This window comes from Myotis daubentonii, chromosome 17 (genome assembly GCF_963259705.1).
Source record: "Myotis daubentonii chromosome 17, mMyoDau2.1, whole genome shotgun sequence".
Taxonomy (NCBI): domain Eukaryota; kingdom Metazoa; phylum Chordata; class Mammalia; order Chiroptera; family Vespertilionidae; genus Myotis; species Myotis daubentonii.
Window position 1 is genome coordinate 45,904,906 of NC_081856.1, and position 17,794 is coordinate 45,922,699.

At 43.6% G+C, this 17,794-nt stretch overlaps 1 protein-coding gene across 3 annotated transcripts; it reads left to right on the forward strand.

The window, feature by feature from the left end:
• The first annotated feature begins 6,966 nt into the window (after positions 1–6,966).
• On the forward strand, positions 6,967–17,784 carry CCNE2 (cyclin E2). 3 transcript variants are annotated; one of them, XM_059672199.1, is made up of 11 exons: positions 6,967–7,005; positions 7,104–7,200; positions 7,278–7,334; positions 8,238–8,389; positions 9,183–9,318; positions 11,143–11,289; positions 12,680–12,775; positions 14,018–14,152; positions 15,018–15,129; positions 15,638–15,795; positions 16,479–17,784. In XM_059672199.1, the coding sequence occupies exons 1-11, from the start codon at positions 6,992–6,994 to the stop codon at positions 16,590–16,592; spliced, it is 1,218 nt and encodes a 405-aa protein (XP_059528182.1). In that variant the 5' UTR covers positions 6,967–6,991; the 3' UTR covers positions 16,593–17,784. The 3 variants fall into 3 exon arrangements, with proteins under 3 accessions (XP_059528182.1, XP_059528183.1, XP_059528184.1); XM_059672200.1 differs by having other exon boundaries at positions 7,107–7,200; XM_059672201.1 differs by lacking the exon at positions 11,143–11,289.
• The last annotated feature ends 10 nt before the right edge of the window (positions 17,785–17,794 follow it).

Genomic DNA, 17,794 nt, shown 5'->3' on the forward strand with positions numbered 1-17,794 from the left:
TGTAACCTCGACATGAAGTGATAAAAACGGCGCTTTACTTCTGTAAAACCACGAGAAAAACATCAAAGTCCAATAGAAAGGCACCCTACAAAATCCTTGACCAGCCCCCTCAAAACTGTCACGGACATCAGAAACAAGGAAAAGCCCGAGAAACTTCCACCCAAGAGGAACCTTAAGGAGACATGGTTTCTAAGGGTGGTGGTGTTTGGGTCCTGTAGCAGTAAAAAGACGAGAGGAAAACTGAGGACGTCTGAACAAAGTAATAATGAATCACCCTTGGTCCACCTGGCAGTCAATGCAGCCCCTTAAGGTGAGATGTCAATAATGGGGGAAACTGGGAAGGGGCAGCGGCGGGTAGAGGGGTGTATGGGAGCTCTGTTCTGCATGCTCCATTTCTCTGAAACTCTAAAACTTTTCTAAAAAAAACCCCTCCCGTTTATTCATTAAAAAACCCCAACATTAACTGGGAATAATTCTACCATCCATCACGCTAACCATAGACAACGAAAAGTTTCATAATGGGATATGCCATGCGTCATTTAGTTCAGCAGCTACCGAGGTCTGACTGTGCCTGCCTCTGAACGGCTGGGCCCTGGCTATAGAAAGATGACCAAGGCCTCGCTGGAAATAGACATTTTACAAGGTCATTCTTGTCCTGGTGAGGTGAGCGTAACTGCAGAGGAGGGCACCTGGGAAGGCTTCGCAGGGGAGGTGAAAATGCAGGGAAGCAAGAAATAAGTGGGTTGGCCCTCATTTTAAAAAAACAAAGCCTGTGCCTCTCAGAATGTTCCGGGTTCCCTCCCCCTTTTCTTCTGAAAGCGAAAGCACCGTGGAGACCAATAGCTGCTTCACCATGTGTGTTGACTTTGCATGTACAGTAGGGAAGTATAGAAAATGCCCAAGTGTCTAAAATGATTACAAGTACTATATAGGAATCTCATACATTTCAAAGTGAATTTTTAAAGTGGGGTGATTGGTAAAAGAAGGAGCTAAACATGAACATATAAAAACATGAAACACTGAATGATGATGCCTAAAATAGAGACCCAGAAGGACGACTACATGAACACAACCCTGAGAAACTGCAGTTTTATCACTCACCTTCCTGTTTTATCCAGGACCCTTCAAATTACTTCTTAATTTCTATGAGTATCAATGAGGAACGGGAAGGGCAGGAGAGCCAGGAGCTAACCCTGAGCATGCTCTGTGGCAGCTATGTCTGCAAGACAGGCTCTATGGACATTATGAAATGCCAACTTTGAAACAACCCTTGAAACAAGCTGTTTTATCTCTTCTAGGGGAAACCCTCGCTCAGAGAAATCCGGTGCCTTGCAGCGGAGCAGGATTGTAACCTCAGGCAACTGACAGGTAAGCCCATGACCTGTTCAGACTCGCTTGACCCCTGGCCAGGTACATGCAAATGGCAGAAGTCACTGTGTTTTGTGGGTCTTTCTTGCTGGGGTCCAACCCCAGTAAGTCCAGGGGTCCCCAAAGGTATAGGCGGAGTTGGCAAAGAAGGAATGTGCATGTTTGTATTGATACCTTTTCTCATGTTATCCTTGCTTCTGCACGTACAGGAGAAGCCTTTAAAGATGTAAGTCAACATCTATTCCAATGCTTTTCCTACCTAGGAATACCAAGGGCACTTAAAACAGACAATGGGCCTGCCTATACCTCTAGAGCTTTTAAAAACTTATGCTCTACATTCGGCATCACACATACTACAGGAATACCCTACAATCCTCAAGGCCAAGCAATAGTAGAAAGGGCTCACCAAACTTTAAAAACACAAATTAAAAAATTACAAGAAAATGAGTTTAAATATTCCTCTCCTCATCATGTTCTACAACATACTCTATTTGTAATTAATATACTAAATGTAGATTCTGAGGGAAATTCCCCGATGTACAGACATTGGAACCCTGATCTAACTAAACCTAAAGCCCTCGTCAAATGGAGAGACTTGCTTACAGGAGCCTGGAAGGGGCCTGATGTAATTGTAACCTGGGGGAGAGGATATGCTTGTATATTTCCACAGGACGCAGACTCACCTGTGTGGATTCCAGACCGTCTAGTCCGACCTTATGTCTCAGCGCCTGCCATCTCTGCCTCATCATAGCACACCTGACCAGTGCCCGTCTGCAGCAGATGTGCAGCCCTGAGCTGGAACAATCTGTCCATTGGGAGGATCACATGTGCCTCCTTTTTGTCTGTCCATATGTCCCAGCTTTGCCCTACATCTCCTTTCCTTTTTTTTTTAATGTGACTACTTATTTGCTGGTTCTTTGGCCTTTCTCCTTCTCTCCTGAACACAGCCTTTTCTAGAAACTCCTTACCCTACTGTTCCAGGAAGGGCACCTCCCTTTTATGTCGTGACTAGGGGTGTTTGGTATATGCCCCATACGTGGAGTTGTCTTGTGCCAAGAGCCTGACATCCTGGGCTGAGAAAGCCCTGTTCCGGGACTCTCCTTTGTCCTGTATTGGCCCCTCTTACCCTTGTGTCAAGAGGGACCCTCTTCTTACAATCCACTTGCCCACAGCTGTTGCCTGAGCTCTCTGTTCATGCTGAGGTTGAAGCCTCATGGTGGCTGGTACCAAGGATCTGTCTCTCACCCAATGGCGTGAGCTGGGCCCTCCCTGGAGAAGAAACCTGGGTTCCCCAAGATATGTGATCAATGCCAGGGCCTCGCCAGCAGGCGAGGGGATCCCAAGGCAATTGCTGGGCGTGGAGGCCACAGGGGCATAGGCTACCAAGGAGACAGAACTGAACCTCACATCACCCTGCTTGGTCCTGGAGGATGGCTGGTTAGTCAAAGACGGGTAAGATTCCTCAGGGAGGAACGACCTAAGACAGGCACAGTCACAGAGGGGCTGGCAGGAGAGAACTTGGGGGTCAACAGAGGTGGGGAACAGATCCTCACCCCCCCCAACCATGCAGGGGCTTGAACACTCACCCCTTCTGAGGGAGGTCTCCTGCCCCCATGGCTGCTTCCTGCTTCCCATGCCCAGCTCAGATCCGGACCCAGATAACAGAAAGAGACTTGGCCCAGCTCAGATCAGGACCCAGGTAAAGACAGAGACTGGCTGACAGCAGCTGCCCTCTCACTGAAACAGGACTTGTTTCCCATTTCTACCTTGGATCACAGGGAAAGGGGCAGCTGAAGGAAAGGGCTGTGTCAGGATGCTGCCTTCTTCCCTTTCTTCTCCATCTTTTTTCTAAACACTCCCATGCCTTGTAGTTCTTTTGCTTTCTCTTCTTTTTCTCTCTACTACCCTCCATCTTCCATATCAGCTGACCCAGAGGGCACAGCTTACTCCTCCTCGGACACCGACACCACCATCAAGCACAGCCCTGATGGACCCTTTGATGCAGCCATTCAACTCGCTGACGCTTCGGGAAGCCCATCGCCAGTGACGCCGCCCACTAGCCAGACCAACAAAGACAATCAAACCAACAACTTGAGGACAGCTGAAATCCCTTGACTGAAGAGGCCGGCAACCTTCTACAGGAACGGGGCTCCTTGTGCGCTCCATCCACTATGTTTATAGCTATGCTTATTGTCATTGCTTGCCAGTCTTCTTCCGAGTTTTAAACAGCCCAATCTGAGAGGTGGCCACTGATTTGCATGCGCTATCATTTAAAAAATAAAAAAGGGGGAATTTGCCGGAAGCCGATCCATCCTTGCTGCTTGATACAGTCGCTGCAGGAAAGAAACATCTGCACAGCATATGTTTCAAGGGACCTGGCGTATATAGCATACTGTTCTTAATATGTTTGCTCCCCTTAGCGCTATGTGTTTTAACCAAGGTCACCTCTCCGAGAAAGGTTGTTTCCCCAGGTAGGGATTTTTCCCTGAAGTTAGGGTGGGAATAAAAGCCCTTAACTAAGTGCCAGGTGGGTAGTTAATCACTAACTACAAACAATCACGCTTAAGTTACATAATCTTTACTCCCTGGAATGGAGATAAGAAACGCCCTAACCTTTGCAATAGAAATTGACAGGATTAAAATCAACTGGTATAAATATAGATGTAACAAGACAATAAAAACCAGAACTTGGCTGGAGATCCTGAACAGAACTTGGCTGGAGATCCTGGCTAGAGATCCTGGCTAGGCTGCTGATCAAATGAACGCTGTCTCCGTGTCATTCCTTCTTCCCCGACTCTGTCTACACCTTTGGGAACCCCTGGACCTGCTGGGGTTGGACCCCAGCAGTTTCTACCTTCTCCTTTTCTAAAGGTGCGCCCTCTTCACTTCATAGTCAAGGGCATGGACCAAAGTACATCTCTAATGCCTGTTTTCAAGTAATTGACTAGTGAGCCCGGGGCCGGCCATCCAGTACTCCAAGGTTAACCCTACAAATGTGAATCGCCATCGCTGGTGTTCGGTGCACTGGGATGGTCGAATCCACGCCCCCAGGTTACTGGTTCTGCTCACGTTCGGGTGGAGACCCCCCCCCCCCTTTTCTTGGTAAAGTCAGGCTGCGAGATGTCTTTACAGGTTTACACCGCGATCGCGACCGCGCATGGAGGCACCTCCTCCCCGGGCGGGAGAGCCATCGCAAGCATTACAACCGCTAGGACGTTTCTTGGGACCGACGAGATCCTGGGTCCCTTCTGGTTCTGCCTGGGCAAGACTCTTCCTCCTTCCTCGGGGAGAAGAAGGGGGTGGAGTCCCGGCCGCCGCCTCCCGGTGCATCTCCGGAAGGGCCCGGGTCTCGGCCTCCCGCGCTCACACGCCGCCGGGGCCGGGAGACCAGCCCGACCGCCCGCCCGCGGCCAGGCGCCGCTGCCGGGGTTCAAAGGAGCCTGCGCGCGGCCCTCGCACCCGGAGCCTTTGTTCCCGCGGGCAGCCCCTTCCCCACCGATCCCGCCACAAAACCAATTCGCGAATCATCGCCGGCACGTCCTCCTCGGAGGTGTCCGGACTTAGGGCGCGCTGGGGCGGGAACATGAACAGGCAGCGAGGGGACCCCAGGTTTAGATATGGGGGCCCAGGGGAGGGAACGCATTGGACCGGCCTCCTCCCGAGATGGCTCGGAGGCGGGCCGCTGCCTCCCGCGCGGGCAGCTCGCGCGGGCTCCGCAGGGCGCGCTGGCGGCGGCAGGCGGGGCGGGGCGCCGCGGGCGGGCCCGGGACTTGCACGTGGCGGGACAGCTCTCCCCGCCGCCCCGCCCCGCCCCGGGAGAGGCACCGCGCTGGTGGGGACAGGAGAAGCCAGCGGCCCCGCTCCGGAGGGGCTTCTGCCCTGGGGAGCCCTGGAACTGGAGGCGGGGAGGAGAGGGAGGGAGGATGCGACGCGGCGCGAAAGTCCCGAGCGCGGGGACTCCAGCGTGGGAAGCCGCCGTGGGAGGGAGAGCCAGCCGGCTGCCGGGGGGGCGGGGAGACAGGGCGGATCGGTACCTCAGTCGGCGGGCTGGAGCCAAGGGCAAGGTCGGCGTCCCTGAGCTTGGTTCCCCGAGGGGCTCCCGCCAGCCCCGGGGCAGACGCGCGGCGCGGGACCCACGTGGCCGCCGCGCGCCGGGCTGTGTTTACATCTGCAGCTGCTCCACGTTGTGCGCCGTCCTCGCCTCCCATTGGCCCGCGCGCCGGCGGGGGCGGGCCGCTCGCTCCCCGCGCCTCGGAGGCAAGAGCCCGGGGCCTGAGGGCCTGGGCGGGACGGCGAGGGTGCGCGGCGGGGTGGCCCCATCTCGGCCGCTTTACGCTCCCTGGAGTCGCTGCCGCGGGTCGCACGCTGGGCTGGCCTGACACCCCAGAATCCGGGATTCGGGCGGGAGGGAACGGAACCGATTGGCGGGAGGTGCGGAAGCCGAGCGGGGAGCCGGGTCCGGGGAGGAGCTTCTGAGAGAGCCCTCCCGCCGGCGGGCCGCGCAGGCAGGTGGAGGGGGCGCGGGGGGCCGCAGGCGGGGGGTTGGGAGACGTCCCGCTGCCCCTCCGGGTGGGCCGCCGCGGACCGAGGCCGGGCGCGTGGGCTGCGGGGCGCCGCGCGGGGGCGGGGAGCGCGCGGGGTGGAGGTGTCAGTCCGAGGCGCATGCGTGCGGGGCGGGCCTATATATTGGGTTGGCGCCGGCGCCAGCTGAGAGCCCAGCGGCGGGTCCGGCGGTGAGGAGGTGCGGGGTGCGGGGGGAAGAAAGCCCCCTCCTTCGGCGGCTTCGTTCCCGGCGGGAGCCCGAGGGGGGCAAGGGGCGCGCTGAGAATGGGCGGCTGGTGGGGCTGGCTCCCCGCGTCCGGTGCCTGTCGGGGCCTCTGGCAGGGGGTCGGGGGGCGACGGGGGTGGAGGGCTCCCCTGAGTGCCCAGCCCCGGGAAACTCCCCTCGGCTACGGGCTTCTCTCCCACCCCCATTTGGGGAGCCATCCCGCGGGAGAGGATGGGTGTCTGGATCCCCTTCACGGGGAGAGAAGTCCCGAACAGCAGTTCCCGGACTTTAATTAACAACCTCTTTCTTTCACTGTCACCCCCACCTGGAGCTGGGGTCCCGGCGCCCCTCTAAGCGACGGGCAGGCCCGGGTGGGGGTAGGAGGGGAAGGGCGCGACCAGCCCGCTCCCGCCGCCCCGCCACCCCGCTCTCCAAATTGGCGCGGAACCGGCTTCTCCACAGCCTCTCGCGGCGCAGCGGGGACGGAGGGAGTGGGGGCGCTGTCTCACCCCACTCGCGGGGGAGGGGAGGGTGCAGAGAAGACCCATTTGGGGAGACCTTCCTCGCTGCGCTTTGGGGTGCTGGGGTGTGCTTTGTAAATATTTGAAGACTCCACTTGCATCCTGGCTATACAGTCGGTGGGGGAAATGCAGGTTGTGTCCCAAATTGACGCCATTGAGAGAGCGAATGTGGTGCCGGACAGTAGAGGGGGGGGGGGGGGGGGTGTCGGACCACCGCCGGGGGCTTAGCTGCAGCCCCCGGGTCGGCGTCCACTGGGCGCTCGGAGGAAGGGATGGCGATGTGTTTGACTCGTTCTCTCTCCCCTCCAGAGGTTTCCTACACCTGGAGAGAAGGATGTCAAGACGCAGGTAACATCATTTGTCTTGGAGATGTGTTTCCGTGTTAGCTGCGGTCTTTGAGACGCATGATCTACTAATTAAGCGTTCTTTTTAAAAACCCACCACAGCAGCCGTTTACAAGCTAAGCAGCAGCCCCAGCCCAACCAGACTGATTCCCCCCAAGAAGCCCAGATAATTCAGGCCAAGAGGAGAAAAACAGCCCAGGTGAGTTAAGGGGAGAGGAGAGGAGAGGAGCCTGCTTGCTGGGACCTAGTGTAACAGCCGCCTTTTCTGTTTTTCAGGATGTCAGAAAGAGGAGAGAGGAGAAGGTCGCCCAGAAACACCAGTATGAGATTAGGGTAATGCAGAACCGGGCGGGCTGGGCTTGGCTTTGCAGTAGGTTGGCCTGACACTGTTACCTGCTGCCCCTAGAGGTCAGCAGGGAGGCGCTTCTCTTAGGGGCGGTTTGTATGTGCCTGAATCCTGCTCAAGTTTGCCTTGAAGCAGCTGGTTCCTCTTTGTGAATTCCTCCTCGGAGCTGAGCTGCCCAGTGCACCGGGGCCCGCCTAATCTGCCCCATGTACTGCTCTTTGTTCCCCTGTGGCTAGAATGGAGGGTCCTCATAGCTGCTCCTTGAGGCGCAAATAGGATGCGAGGTCACTGACAACTGGCACCCAGCCCTCTGCTACCCAAGTCCTCCTGTGTGTTGTAAAGGAAACTTTAGAGACAGTGGCTCTCTTTGAAACCAGCATTGATTGGGGGAAAGGGGCCTTTAAGTTGGACTTAAGTAATTGATTCCACTTGCCTCCATTTTTAAGGTTTTGCCTGAAAGTAATCTAAGGTATCAGAGCAAGATTAACTAGGGGGGGGAGGCACGTGGGGAAGCTTTTTATAAAACAAGGTGCCCTTGCCACTATTGATAAATAACGGAGCAGTTTTATAAATCTGTAAGTTATTAGTATCTGACTACAGATGCAGTTAATCCTCCATTCTCCCAATACGTAATGTCTTGTATTTCCAGAATTGTATTTTGTTGTCTAAAACAGCCTATCAGTTACTCTTTATGAAAATTGATGAGCTATACGACTTATTTATAAAATATAAGTAGAACTGCCAACTTACTACATTGTCAACATGTTAGCTAGCAGTGGTTTGGGGAAAACTGTACACTGTTTAGAAATACTAGCTTCCATTTATGAAAGATCTCAGATAAAAGCTGGTTTCCTATTGCACAGATATTTTTTTTTTCTTTTAAATGACAGAACTGTTGGCCACCTGCATTATCTGGGGGGATCAGTCCTTGCATTATCATTGAAACACCCCACAAAGAAATAGAAACAAGTGACTTCTCCAGATTTACAAATTATAGATTTAAAAATCTTTTTATTAATCCTTCACCTTTGCCAGATTTAAGGTAAGAAAACTTTCAGTAATTTAATATCAGATTAAAATTGTTCTGATTTCATAAATTGCATTGCTTTATTTTTTGCTTTCATTATAAGATAGAAAAACTTGTAAAAAATTGCTTTCTTTACTGATACTTACGCATATATAATCTGACTAGTGCTATTTGCAAATGATAGAGGAATTTTAAACATTGATTCTATAGTTATTTTCATTTGCTTGCTGAGTACTGTAAGCCTTATCAGAATTGAATCACCTTCTTAATGGAGTTTAAAGAATTTATCTAAATTGTTAAGATGGAAACATTTTAACATGTATCATTTGATATATCAATCCCATCTATTTGTTACCAAGCTTAGTAAGGTCTATACTTTTTTCTAGTTAATGAACAGGACTAGGAAGTACAGCTTATACAAAACCTCTAGTAATTTAGAGTCACTGTAGGTGACTATTATTGGTGAACTAGTTGGAGGTGGTTGACACTTGTCTCTACTGGGATCATAAGCTTTAAATATTTGCCTTTTTAGTATTGCTCTTGAGAAAACATGGTTATCTTAAACAGGATTATTATAATAGATTTCAAAAGAATGTTTTTTTTGTTCCCATCAACTTAGATTATCATAATCCAGGTTTTTGCTGTATAATTTCAGGTTTCTACTTTTTCATGCTAAAAGGTAGATAAAACTACCTTAAGAGTGTCTCCTATCAAGTTCTAAATTGAAAGTTGAATTTTTTCCAATGTAAAACATAGCTTGTATATTATGTAAACCACACAATTATTTCTTTTTACCCTTTTTCCATAGCTGGGGATGTTCGAATGATGTTTGGCTAAACATGTTAAAGAAAGAGACCCGATATGTTCATGACAAACATTTTGAAGTTCTGCATTCTGACTTGGAACCACAAATGAGGTCAATACTTCTAGACTGGCTTTTAGAGGTATGTTCCAGCAATACAAATTTCCCTTCTCTGTATGATGGAAAGTAGATGTAAATGTGCTTTTCATGTGCCCTCATGGTGTATTATCCATTGCCAGCAGCCACCTTGTTTGGGGGTACTTACTGTAGTTGACAGTACCGAAATGGAAAATGTCTGTAAGAGTAAGATCATGTGGACACAGCCACTACATCTCACACAACCCAAACCCAACTCAGAATTCTTGATATTAGGGTATTGCTGTGTGCCGGACGCTGTTCAAGGTGTTGAGGGTATTCAAGATGAATAGAATATATAGTTGACAAGGTTTTGAATTCTGCTGTGCAGTGTTGTGCCTTTAATCTAAAGGAATAAGAGTGGTCCTGAGTCCCTACAGATGTGTGCCGGAACTGTTTAAGCCCACTCGCTACTACTGAGAAAGTGATTACTTACATTGAAGACAAACTGATTATTGCTCTGTAGCTTCCCTATTAAAGAAGATAGAAATGATATATTCTAAGGGAGAAAATTATAGCCTTTTTGGTGGATTAGCACTTGGCAGAGTAGATCTGCCAGAAGCTATTCAGAAAAGTCTTTAAGACTACAAAATGTTCGAGTCAGGTTATCTTAATTCCTTATTCTGACTAGAAAGGTAGATTGTTTTTCAATCATGTGGTTGTAAGGTGATTGGGTTTTTATTTTTTCTAAGTGTCTTGTGATCATGAAAGCAATTTAAGCACAATTATGTTGGTTTTGCTTTATTTTCTTTTCTACATTTCATTGATTTTTATCTAGTGATTGTCTATCAAATGTATTCCTGTTTTCCCTTAAATATATGATTATGTATGCAAAACTGTACAGAATATATTAAGACAAATTCAACAGTGTTAAATTCTACTTTGTCTTAGTATACAGGGTGGGGCAAAAGTAGGTTTAGAGTTGTTCATATGGAAAATAATAAACTATCGAGTAGTTGGGTAAACCTACTTTTGCCCAACCCTATATCCTTTCATTATTTGAAAGATGTTTCAGCATTTAAAAAGCTATTTATTACCTTAACCTATTTATTACCTAGTTTAAATCATAAGATCTCACTATATGTGGAAGATATTTTTTGAAATTCAGTATCCATATCTGATTTTAAGACATGAAGTAAACCAGTAATAAATTTCCTTAACACAGTTTATCAGAACCTCTATACTTCTGTTTTCTTATCTTCAAAATGGGGGTAACGGCCCCTACATCATGGAATTTTGGGAATTAAAAGCTTCTCCTCTGATAAATGTGGAAATGACAGATACTATTATTAATAATGAAATGGGGGAATTCCCATTACAGTCCTAAACAAGATATATGATAAAAGAGTTTATCACCAATGGTATTCATTGTTTTCTTCTACAATTTTAGCCAGTACAGTAAAACATGAAAAATAAATGACATAAAAACATTGAAAGGAACAACATTGTCATTTAATCTAAAGTGAGAAGAGAATCAGTTGGAACTATTAGAATAAGAATATAAACTAAGCATGAAAATTTACCTATCTGTCAGCAATAGACAATTAGGAAATTAATAGAAAAAAGTTCTCATTCATAGTAAAAATAAAATGTATCTGGGAATAAATACATTTTTTAAGTCCGTATGAAAAAAAACTATAAAATAAGAGTAAATGCAGACAACAGATTTGTTTATCCTATCACTGCATGTTATTTTTCTACCCAATCTTAACTTTGGTATCCTAAAAAGCAAAGTTGGGTTTATAAAAGTATTGTAAGGTATGCTAAGACACAACTTTCTAATTTGGAGAAATTCATGGAGTAATATTTAAACCTTGGGGTTCTTGTCTAGGTATGTGAAGTATACACACTGCATAGGGAAACATTTTACCTTGCGCAAGACTTTTTTGATAGATTTATGTTGACACAAAAGGATATAAATAAAAATATGCTCCAACTCATCGGAATTACCTCATTATTCATTGCTTCCAAACTTGAGGTAAGTTCTCAAAGTTTATTCAAAGACATTTACTGACCCAGGTTTTAAAATCAACACATCAATTCCATAAACACTACTACTTTGATATTAACTCCTTAGGGAAGATGAGTGGGTTTTTCCATATTTTCTGAACATTATGATTTAGATAAATATTATAGTTCCCTTTTAGTATTCAAGCCTATTATAAGTTTCCGGTTTAAATTCTGGAATTAGTATCTAGGTCAGATGTTCCATGGCTCATTCTGCCAATAGAATACACTGATGCTGTCCCTATATACAGAATTATGGCGCTTGGACCCAATAGAATGGTCTTTGAAAACTGATTAACCAATCAAATGAAATGCTTTTTTGGGTTAAAATAATATTTTTGTACTGATGGTGGTGCCAGGATAGAAGGCAACTCCTTTCCTGCTTGAGATTTTCCTTCACACAATCTCAATATGAATATGAGTATCATTAGTACCTTCATCTGAAATCTTTGAAGCCTGTGTTTGGAGGACTAAATCATGCATTGATTTCCATAAGTGTATTTTTTTCTTCCAAATTTGCCTTTTGAGCTTTAAGAGATATCTCCAAATTCTGCCAAATTTGGTGACTAAGTTTGTATTCAGTCGATTCTGAACTGAAATAATACTTTGTTTCAGGTATCTTTCTAGACTGAAATCTTCCTATTTAGCCTGTTCTCATCTGTGGCAGGCATCTTTTCTGCTCATTTGACCATCCTAGTTCTCTGGACTGTTAAAGCAGACCTGTTATCAGCCAACTGCACAAACCATCCTTTTGTATTAGTGTAAAGGAAATGTTTTCAGTTTCTAGAACTCACTGGTTGAGTGTCTTGTTTTATTCTGACCAATGTAATAGGCAATCTTAAAACAAGAGTGGCTTTTTGTGTTTTAACTGAAATGACTGTTTAAAATACTGATGTTTATTAACTGCAATTCAAGATCAATTCCATGAAAATAAGTCTCATTTACTATAGTTGGCTAATTTGGACCTAGATATGAAAGATCCCTTTAGATGTGCGGTTGCTTTGGCTATTGAAGAATTATTTTACTAAGATTTTCCTGTGTGAACCGGTCCTTAAAAGTGAAGCCTGGCCCTAGCCGGTGTGGCTCGGTGAATAGTGTCGGCCTATGAACTGAAGGGTCCCAGGTTCGATTCTGGTCAAGGGCACATGCCTGGGTTGCGGGCTCAATCCCCAGTGTGGGGCGTGCAGGAGGCAGCCAATTGACGATTCCCATCATCGACATTCCTCTCTCCCCCCATCTCCTTTCCTCTCTGAAATCTATTATATTATAAAATGAAGCCTGTAGGTAGTTTGTATATAATTCTTTTGTTCTTACCTCAATCTCAACTGTGCTTAACACTAATTTTAAAATCCATTTTAAAGGAAATCTATGCTCCTAAGCTCCAAGAGTTTGCTTATGTCACTGATGGTGCTTGCAGTGAAGAGGATATCTTAAGGATGGAACTCATTATATTAAAGGTAATAATTATATCTTTTATTATTCTAGTTGTAATTTAATAATAATAATTACTATTGAATCTCAAATACTACAATGTAAGTAATCAAAACTGAGGTTTTAGTATTAGGATTCAGTTCTAAGAGGCTAATGCAAAATATTGACAATGTTATGGATGAAAGAAGAATTTGCTTAACCTATTTTCTATTTTTCTGTATCTTTCAAGTTTCTATATTGAGAATATACTATTTTCTTAATTTAAGTAATTATGGATATTTTCAAAACATAGTAGTTAGCATATAATATATATAAATGAATCCCAACAAGGATTCCCAGACCTTAGTCATTTTCCTTTTCTTCCAGCAGACAGGAAATAGAATTATTTCACTGCCTTTTTTTCTATATGCAGAGAAAGGGCTATTAATAGAAAAATGGAGACGAGAAGCATAGAAGTATTTAATTAGGCCTTCAATTAGAGATTAAAGAGTGAATATAAACTACTAGAAAGTATGTTTTTAAATTTGGACATCATGGGTTTATTAATAGGATATACAAAACCTAATCAATATGACTTTCATTTACAAATTATCGTAAGTTATGTTTACAAACTAAACATTCGGGTAGCTCTGTTAGAATGGGATCTTGTTGACATGTTGATACTGTTTTAATAATAAAATTATCCAGATTCAGACTTGTAGTACAAGGAGGATGTAAAGGGAAGATGGCATTCTCTGGGCAGTTCCACAGGTGTTAAGGCCCTCTGCTTTCTCCTAATCATTTTGGACTTCTTATAAATGGTAAAGTCTCAGGGCTTCACGGAGGGAAAGATGTCATTGGAGATTACAGAAATAAGAAGAAGTCTAGAATCAATTCTTAGATGGTCTAAATGGAATTCGTTGTGGAGTCACTGAATACAATTAAAAGAGAAGTTTTAATGAAGTACAGAACGAATTTGGAAGACCGGTGACTGCAAGAAATGAGAAAAGCAGTAATGAAAAATAGGCTGAATGAACTTTGTAAATAAAGACAACTGAGAATAAAACAGTCTATGTCAATAATAGATTACAACACACAAGCAGCTTTAGATTGTGAGGTATCTATAAATATCTTTGAATAAAAATAAATGGAGCCAGAATAATAAAACTCCTAGAAAAAAAATGAGCCTAAAAACAAAGTTTCTTAAATGGCTATCTTAGAAAGTAGCTATACAATGTGGTATCTATGTACCTACATTTATTAACAGGCATTTTAATTTCATTTAACAGGCTTTAAAATGGGAACTTTGTCCTGTAACAGTCATCTCCTGGCTCAATCTCTTCCTTCAAGTTGATGCTCTTAAAGATGCTCCTAAAGTTCTTCTACCTCAGTATTCTCAGGAAAAGTTCATTCAGATAGCTCAGGTATTGACACTGTTATTGAATATATGCTAATATTAATTACAGGTTTTGTTTAGCTTTTTAGAAAATTGATTGATTTGAAAGAGAGAAACATCATTTAGTTGGGGGTCGAACAACCCTTTCACAGGGGTCGCCTAAGACCATCGGAAAACACATATAATTACATATTGTTTTTGTGATTAATCACTATGCTTTAATTATGTTCAATTTGTAAGAATGAAAATACATCCTGCCCTAACCGGTTTGGCTCAGTGGATAGAGCATCGGTCTGCGGACTGAAGGGTCCCAGGTTCGATTCCGGTCAAGGGCATGTACCTTGGTTGCAGGCACATCCCCAGTGGGGAGTGTGCATGAGGCAGCTGATCGATGTTTCTAACTCTCTATCCCTCTTCCTCTCTGTAAAAAGTCAATAAAAGATATTTAAGAAAAAGAAAATACATCCTGCATAGCAGATATTTACATTACGATTCATAACAGTAGCAAAATTACAGTTATGAAGTAGCAACGAAAATAATTTTATGGTTGGGGGTCACCACAACATGAGGAACTGTATTAAAGGGTCGCGGCATTGGAAGGTTGAGAACCACTGTTCTATATGATTATCTTTTATATTTGAATACACAGGGAACCTATTTTACATGTTAGAATTAAAATCACCTTACATTTTTTAAAAATTTAAGTTCCAACTAAATATTCCTAGACCATCATTTAAGAGATGTTCTAACAAAGTAATTAAAGGAGGGTACCATTCCTTCCTGTCTACTTCTCATAGTGGGTAAAATAGGTACTGTGTATTCAAAACGGTGTTACTGAGTTGTTATTTTTATGTCTCCTAAATACTTTGTGCTTCTGCTTTTTCCTTTGTCAGCTTTTAGATCTGTGTATTCTAGCCATTGATTCATTAGAGTTCCAGTACAGAGTACTGGCTGCCGCCGCCTTGTGCCATTTTACCTCTATTGAAGTCGTTAAGAAAGCCTCAGGTAAGTCATTATTTTACCTTCTTATCTGTTCACAACTTTTAAAGAGACTATTAATTTATGAACTCTAGCATGCTGCTAAACAGAAACTTAAAATTTTAATGGAAAAATTTTAGCAGTGTAGTGATTACCTTCCTTTCTGCTAGTTCTAATCCTCAGTGTCTATCCACAAACAAAAATAAGGTCAAATGGAATTTAAATCCATTTGAAGTTAATCATGATTATAGTTCTGCTTTAAGAGTTCTTTGGGTTTTGATCATTTTAATTTCCTATGTAGAAGGTACTGGTTAAGAAGCTCGAAGCCTTTTTCCTCCCTCAAAATAGTCACATGTAGTTTGAGAGTCATCATCTGTTCTGACTTGCTAAAACTTACTGATTTTGGCTTCTTTTTTGAAATGAGTTTTAATATAATATAGCTATCCTTCAATTTGGAAGCAGGAACAAATTCATTAGGCATATATTAGATACTTTCTGATGTAACCTTACATTTTGCTAACTTTTCTCTTCCTAGGTTTGGAATGGGAAAGCATTTCTGAATGTGTAGAGTGGATGGTGCCCTTTGCCAGTGTAGTAAAAAGTACTAGTCCAGTGAAGCTGAAGATGTTTAATAAGATTTCTATGGAAGACAGACACAACATCCAGACACACACAAATTACCTGCCTATGCTGGTATGTTTCTCGTGGGGTTTCTTGGTCTTATTACCTAGTTAAGTCACTAAAACTATGACAGTAAGGATGATACAGAATAAAGGAATAGAAAGCTCTAATGGACACAGTGATTAACTTTGAAGTCAAAGCAAGATTTGTGAAGTTTCTTAAGATCAATGCCAATAGTCTACTTTGAGTTTAAAAAAACAGTTACAGCAGTTCAAATTGCTGAACCTTAGACTGAGACCAAGTTGCAAAGACATAAAATACACCATTGTAAATAGACCCAGAGACCTAGAAGCATCCAACAGACTATCAAACCTCAGAGGGAAGGCAGGGGAGAGTGGGGGAAAAGAGATCAACCAATTAACTAGTATGTGCATAACCCATAGACACTGACAATAGGGAGTGAAGGCCTGGTGGGGGGAACAAGGGGGTCATATGTAATACTTTCAACAATAAAGCTTTTTTTAAAAGTAAAAATAAAACAATTAAAACTTAAGAAGACATGCTCATTTCCTTTATATATACCTCTCTGCATCTATTATCTATTTGTATCTGTATTTTCCATAACTGGGGAACGGAGACCATTATATTAGGCCTAAGCAGCCTCAATTTAGTATCCAGAAATCTGGTTTGACTTTATTTTACTATGTCAGTACTTTACCTTAGCTGCTAATCTCTGCATTTCTTCACATGTGCAGGAGGAAGTCAATTACGTAAACACCCTCAGGAATGGGGGACAACTGTCACCAGTTTGCAATGGAGGCATCATGACACCACCGAAGAGCACTGAAAAACCATCAGGAAAACACTAAGGAAGATAACTAAGCTGACAAATATTCACTGAGTTTTGGGTAAAATGTCATTAAAATGTACTAAAGTTTTACAGGAAAATAGTGCCAAAACTACCCTAGCCAATTCAGAAATTTCAATGCCATTCTTTGATTTAAAAAAACTATGTAAAATTGGCACTAAGAAATGTATTTCATTGTCAGCTGTTTAAAGAAACAGCAGGCCTTGTTTACAAAAAGTTAATTCCCAAGGTGACTGGCTAGAAGCCAGCCACAATTTATGCCATAAAATTTTTCTGATCCAGTGTTACTATTTTGATGGACTAGGAATTTTATCATTAAAATCTTAGACTAGATAAGTGCTACCTTAAAGAGTACATTAAGTGATACAGTACTTTGAATCTAGTTTTTAGATTCTCAAAATTCATATATCCTTGCTTAGGGCAATTTGGTTCTTGAAAATAAAATTAAGTATGTTTACAAAGGTTTAGTTTTGTGATAAGGTGACTAATTTTCTATAGCTGCTGTAGCGAGCTATTATAAAACTTGAATTTTTATAAATGGTGAACTTTAAAATGTTTTTTAACTAGTTTATTTGCCTTGCCATACATAACATTTTTAACCAGTAAGGCTAAGAACATGGTGTTTAAAACTGCGCTCTGAACAGTGGGAATACCAAAGAAATTATAAACAATGTAAATGCTGTGGCTCCTACTTGGGGCTTCGACATACAGGTTGCTTTATAGTAACTTTTGTGTACATCACAATTTGAGTGAAAAAACTTAGGTACCCTTTCAAACTATTTATATGAGAAAGTCACTTTATTATTCTAAGGCAGTGGTCGCCAATCTCTCGGACCTCACGGGCCACCTGTTGGCGACCACTGCTCTAAGGTATCCCTAAGTATTTTTTTTATTTTTTATTTAGTGTGACTAAAGCTTTATTTCCATTTGCAAAACTACTAAGGTCCTTTTTAAATTCCTACATGAGTTAAGGACAGTGTCAAAGTGATCAAGCTCAACACCTGACTTAGACTTCTATTAAGGCAGAAAAGTATTAAATGTATACCAATTCCCAGCCATCTATTTATTTAAAAAACAAGTGAACTTCATATAAGCTGGTATATAGACTAATTCTACATAAATGTTTTTGAAAAAATGAAATTTCAGCATCAAAAGTGGATTTAATTAGAAAACAAATTATAGTAGGTTGTTACTAGACATGTG

What these genes read in the sequence shown, in the direction of transcription:
- CCNE2 (XM_059672199.1), top strand. An exon ending in AGAGGAGAAAAACAGCCCAG is followed by an intron (nt 7,201 to 7,277) that starts GTGAGTTAAGGG and finishes TCTGTTTTTCAG; the next exon opens with GATGTCAGAAAGAGGAGAGA. An exon ending in AGTCGTTAAGAAAGCCTCAG is followed by an intron (nt 15,130 to 15,637) that starts GTAAGTCATTAT and finishes TTCTCTTCCTAG; the next exon opens with GTTTGGAATGGGAAAGCATT.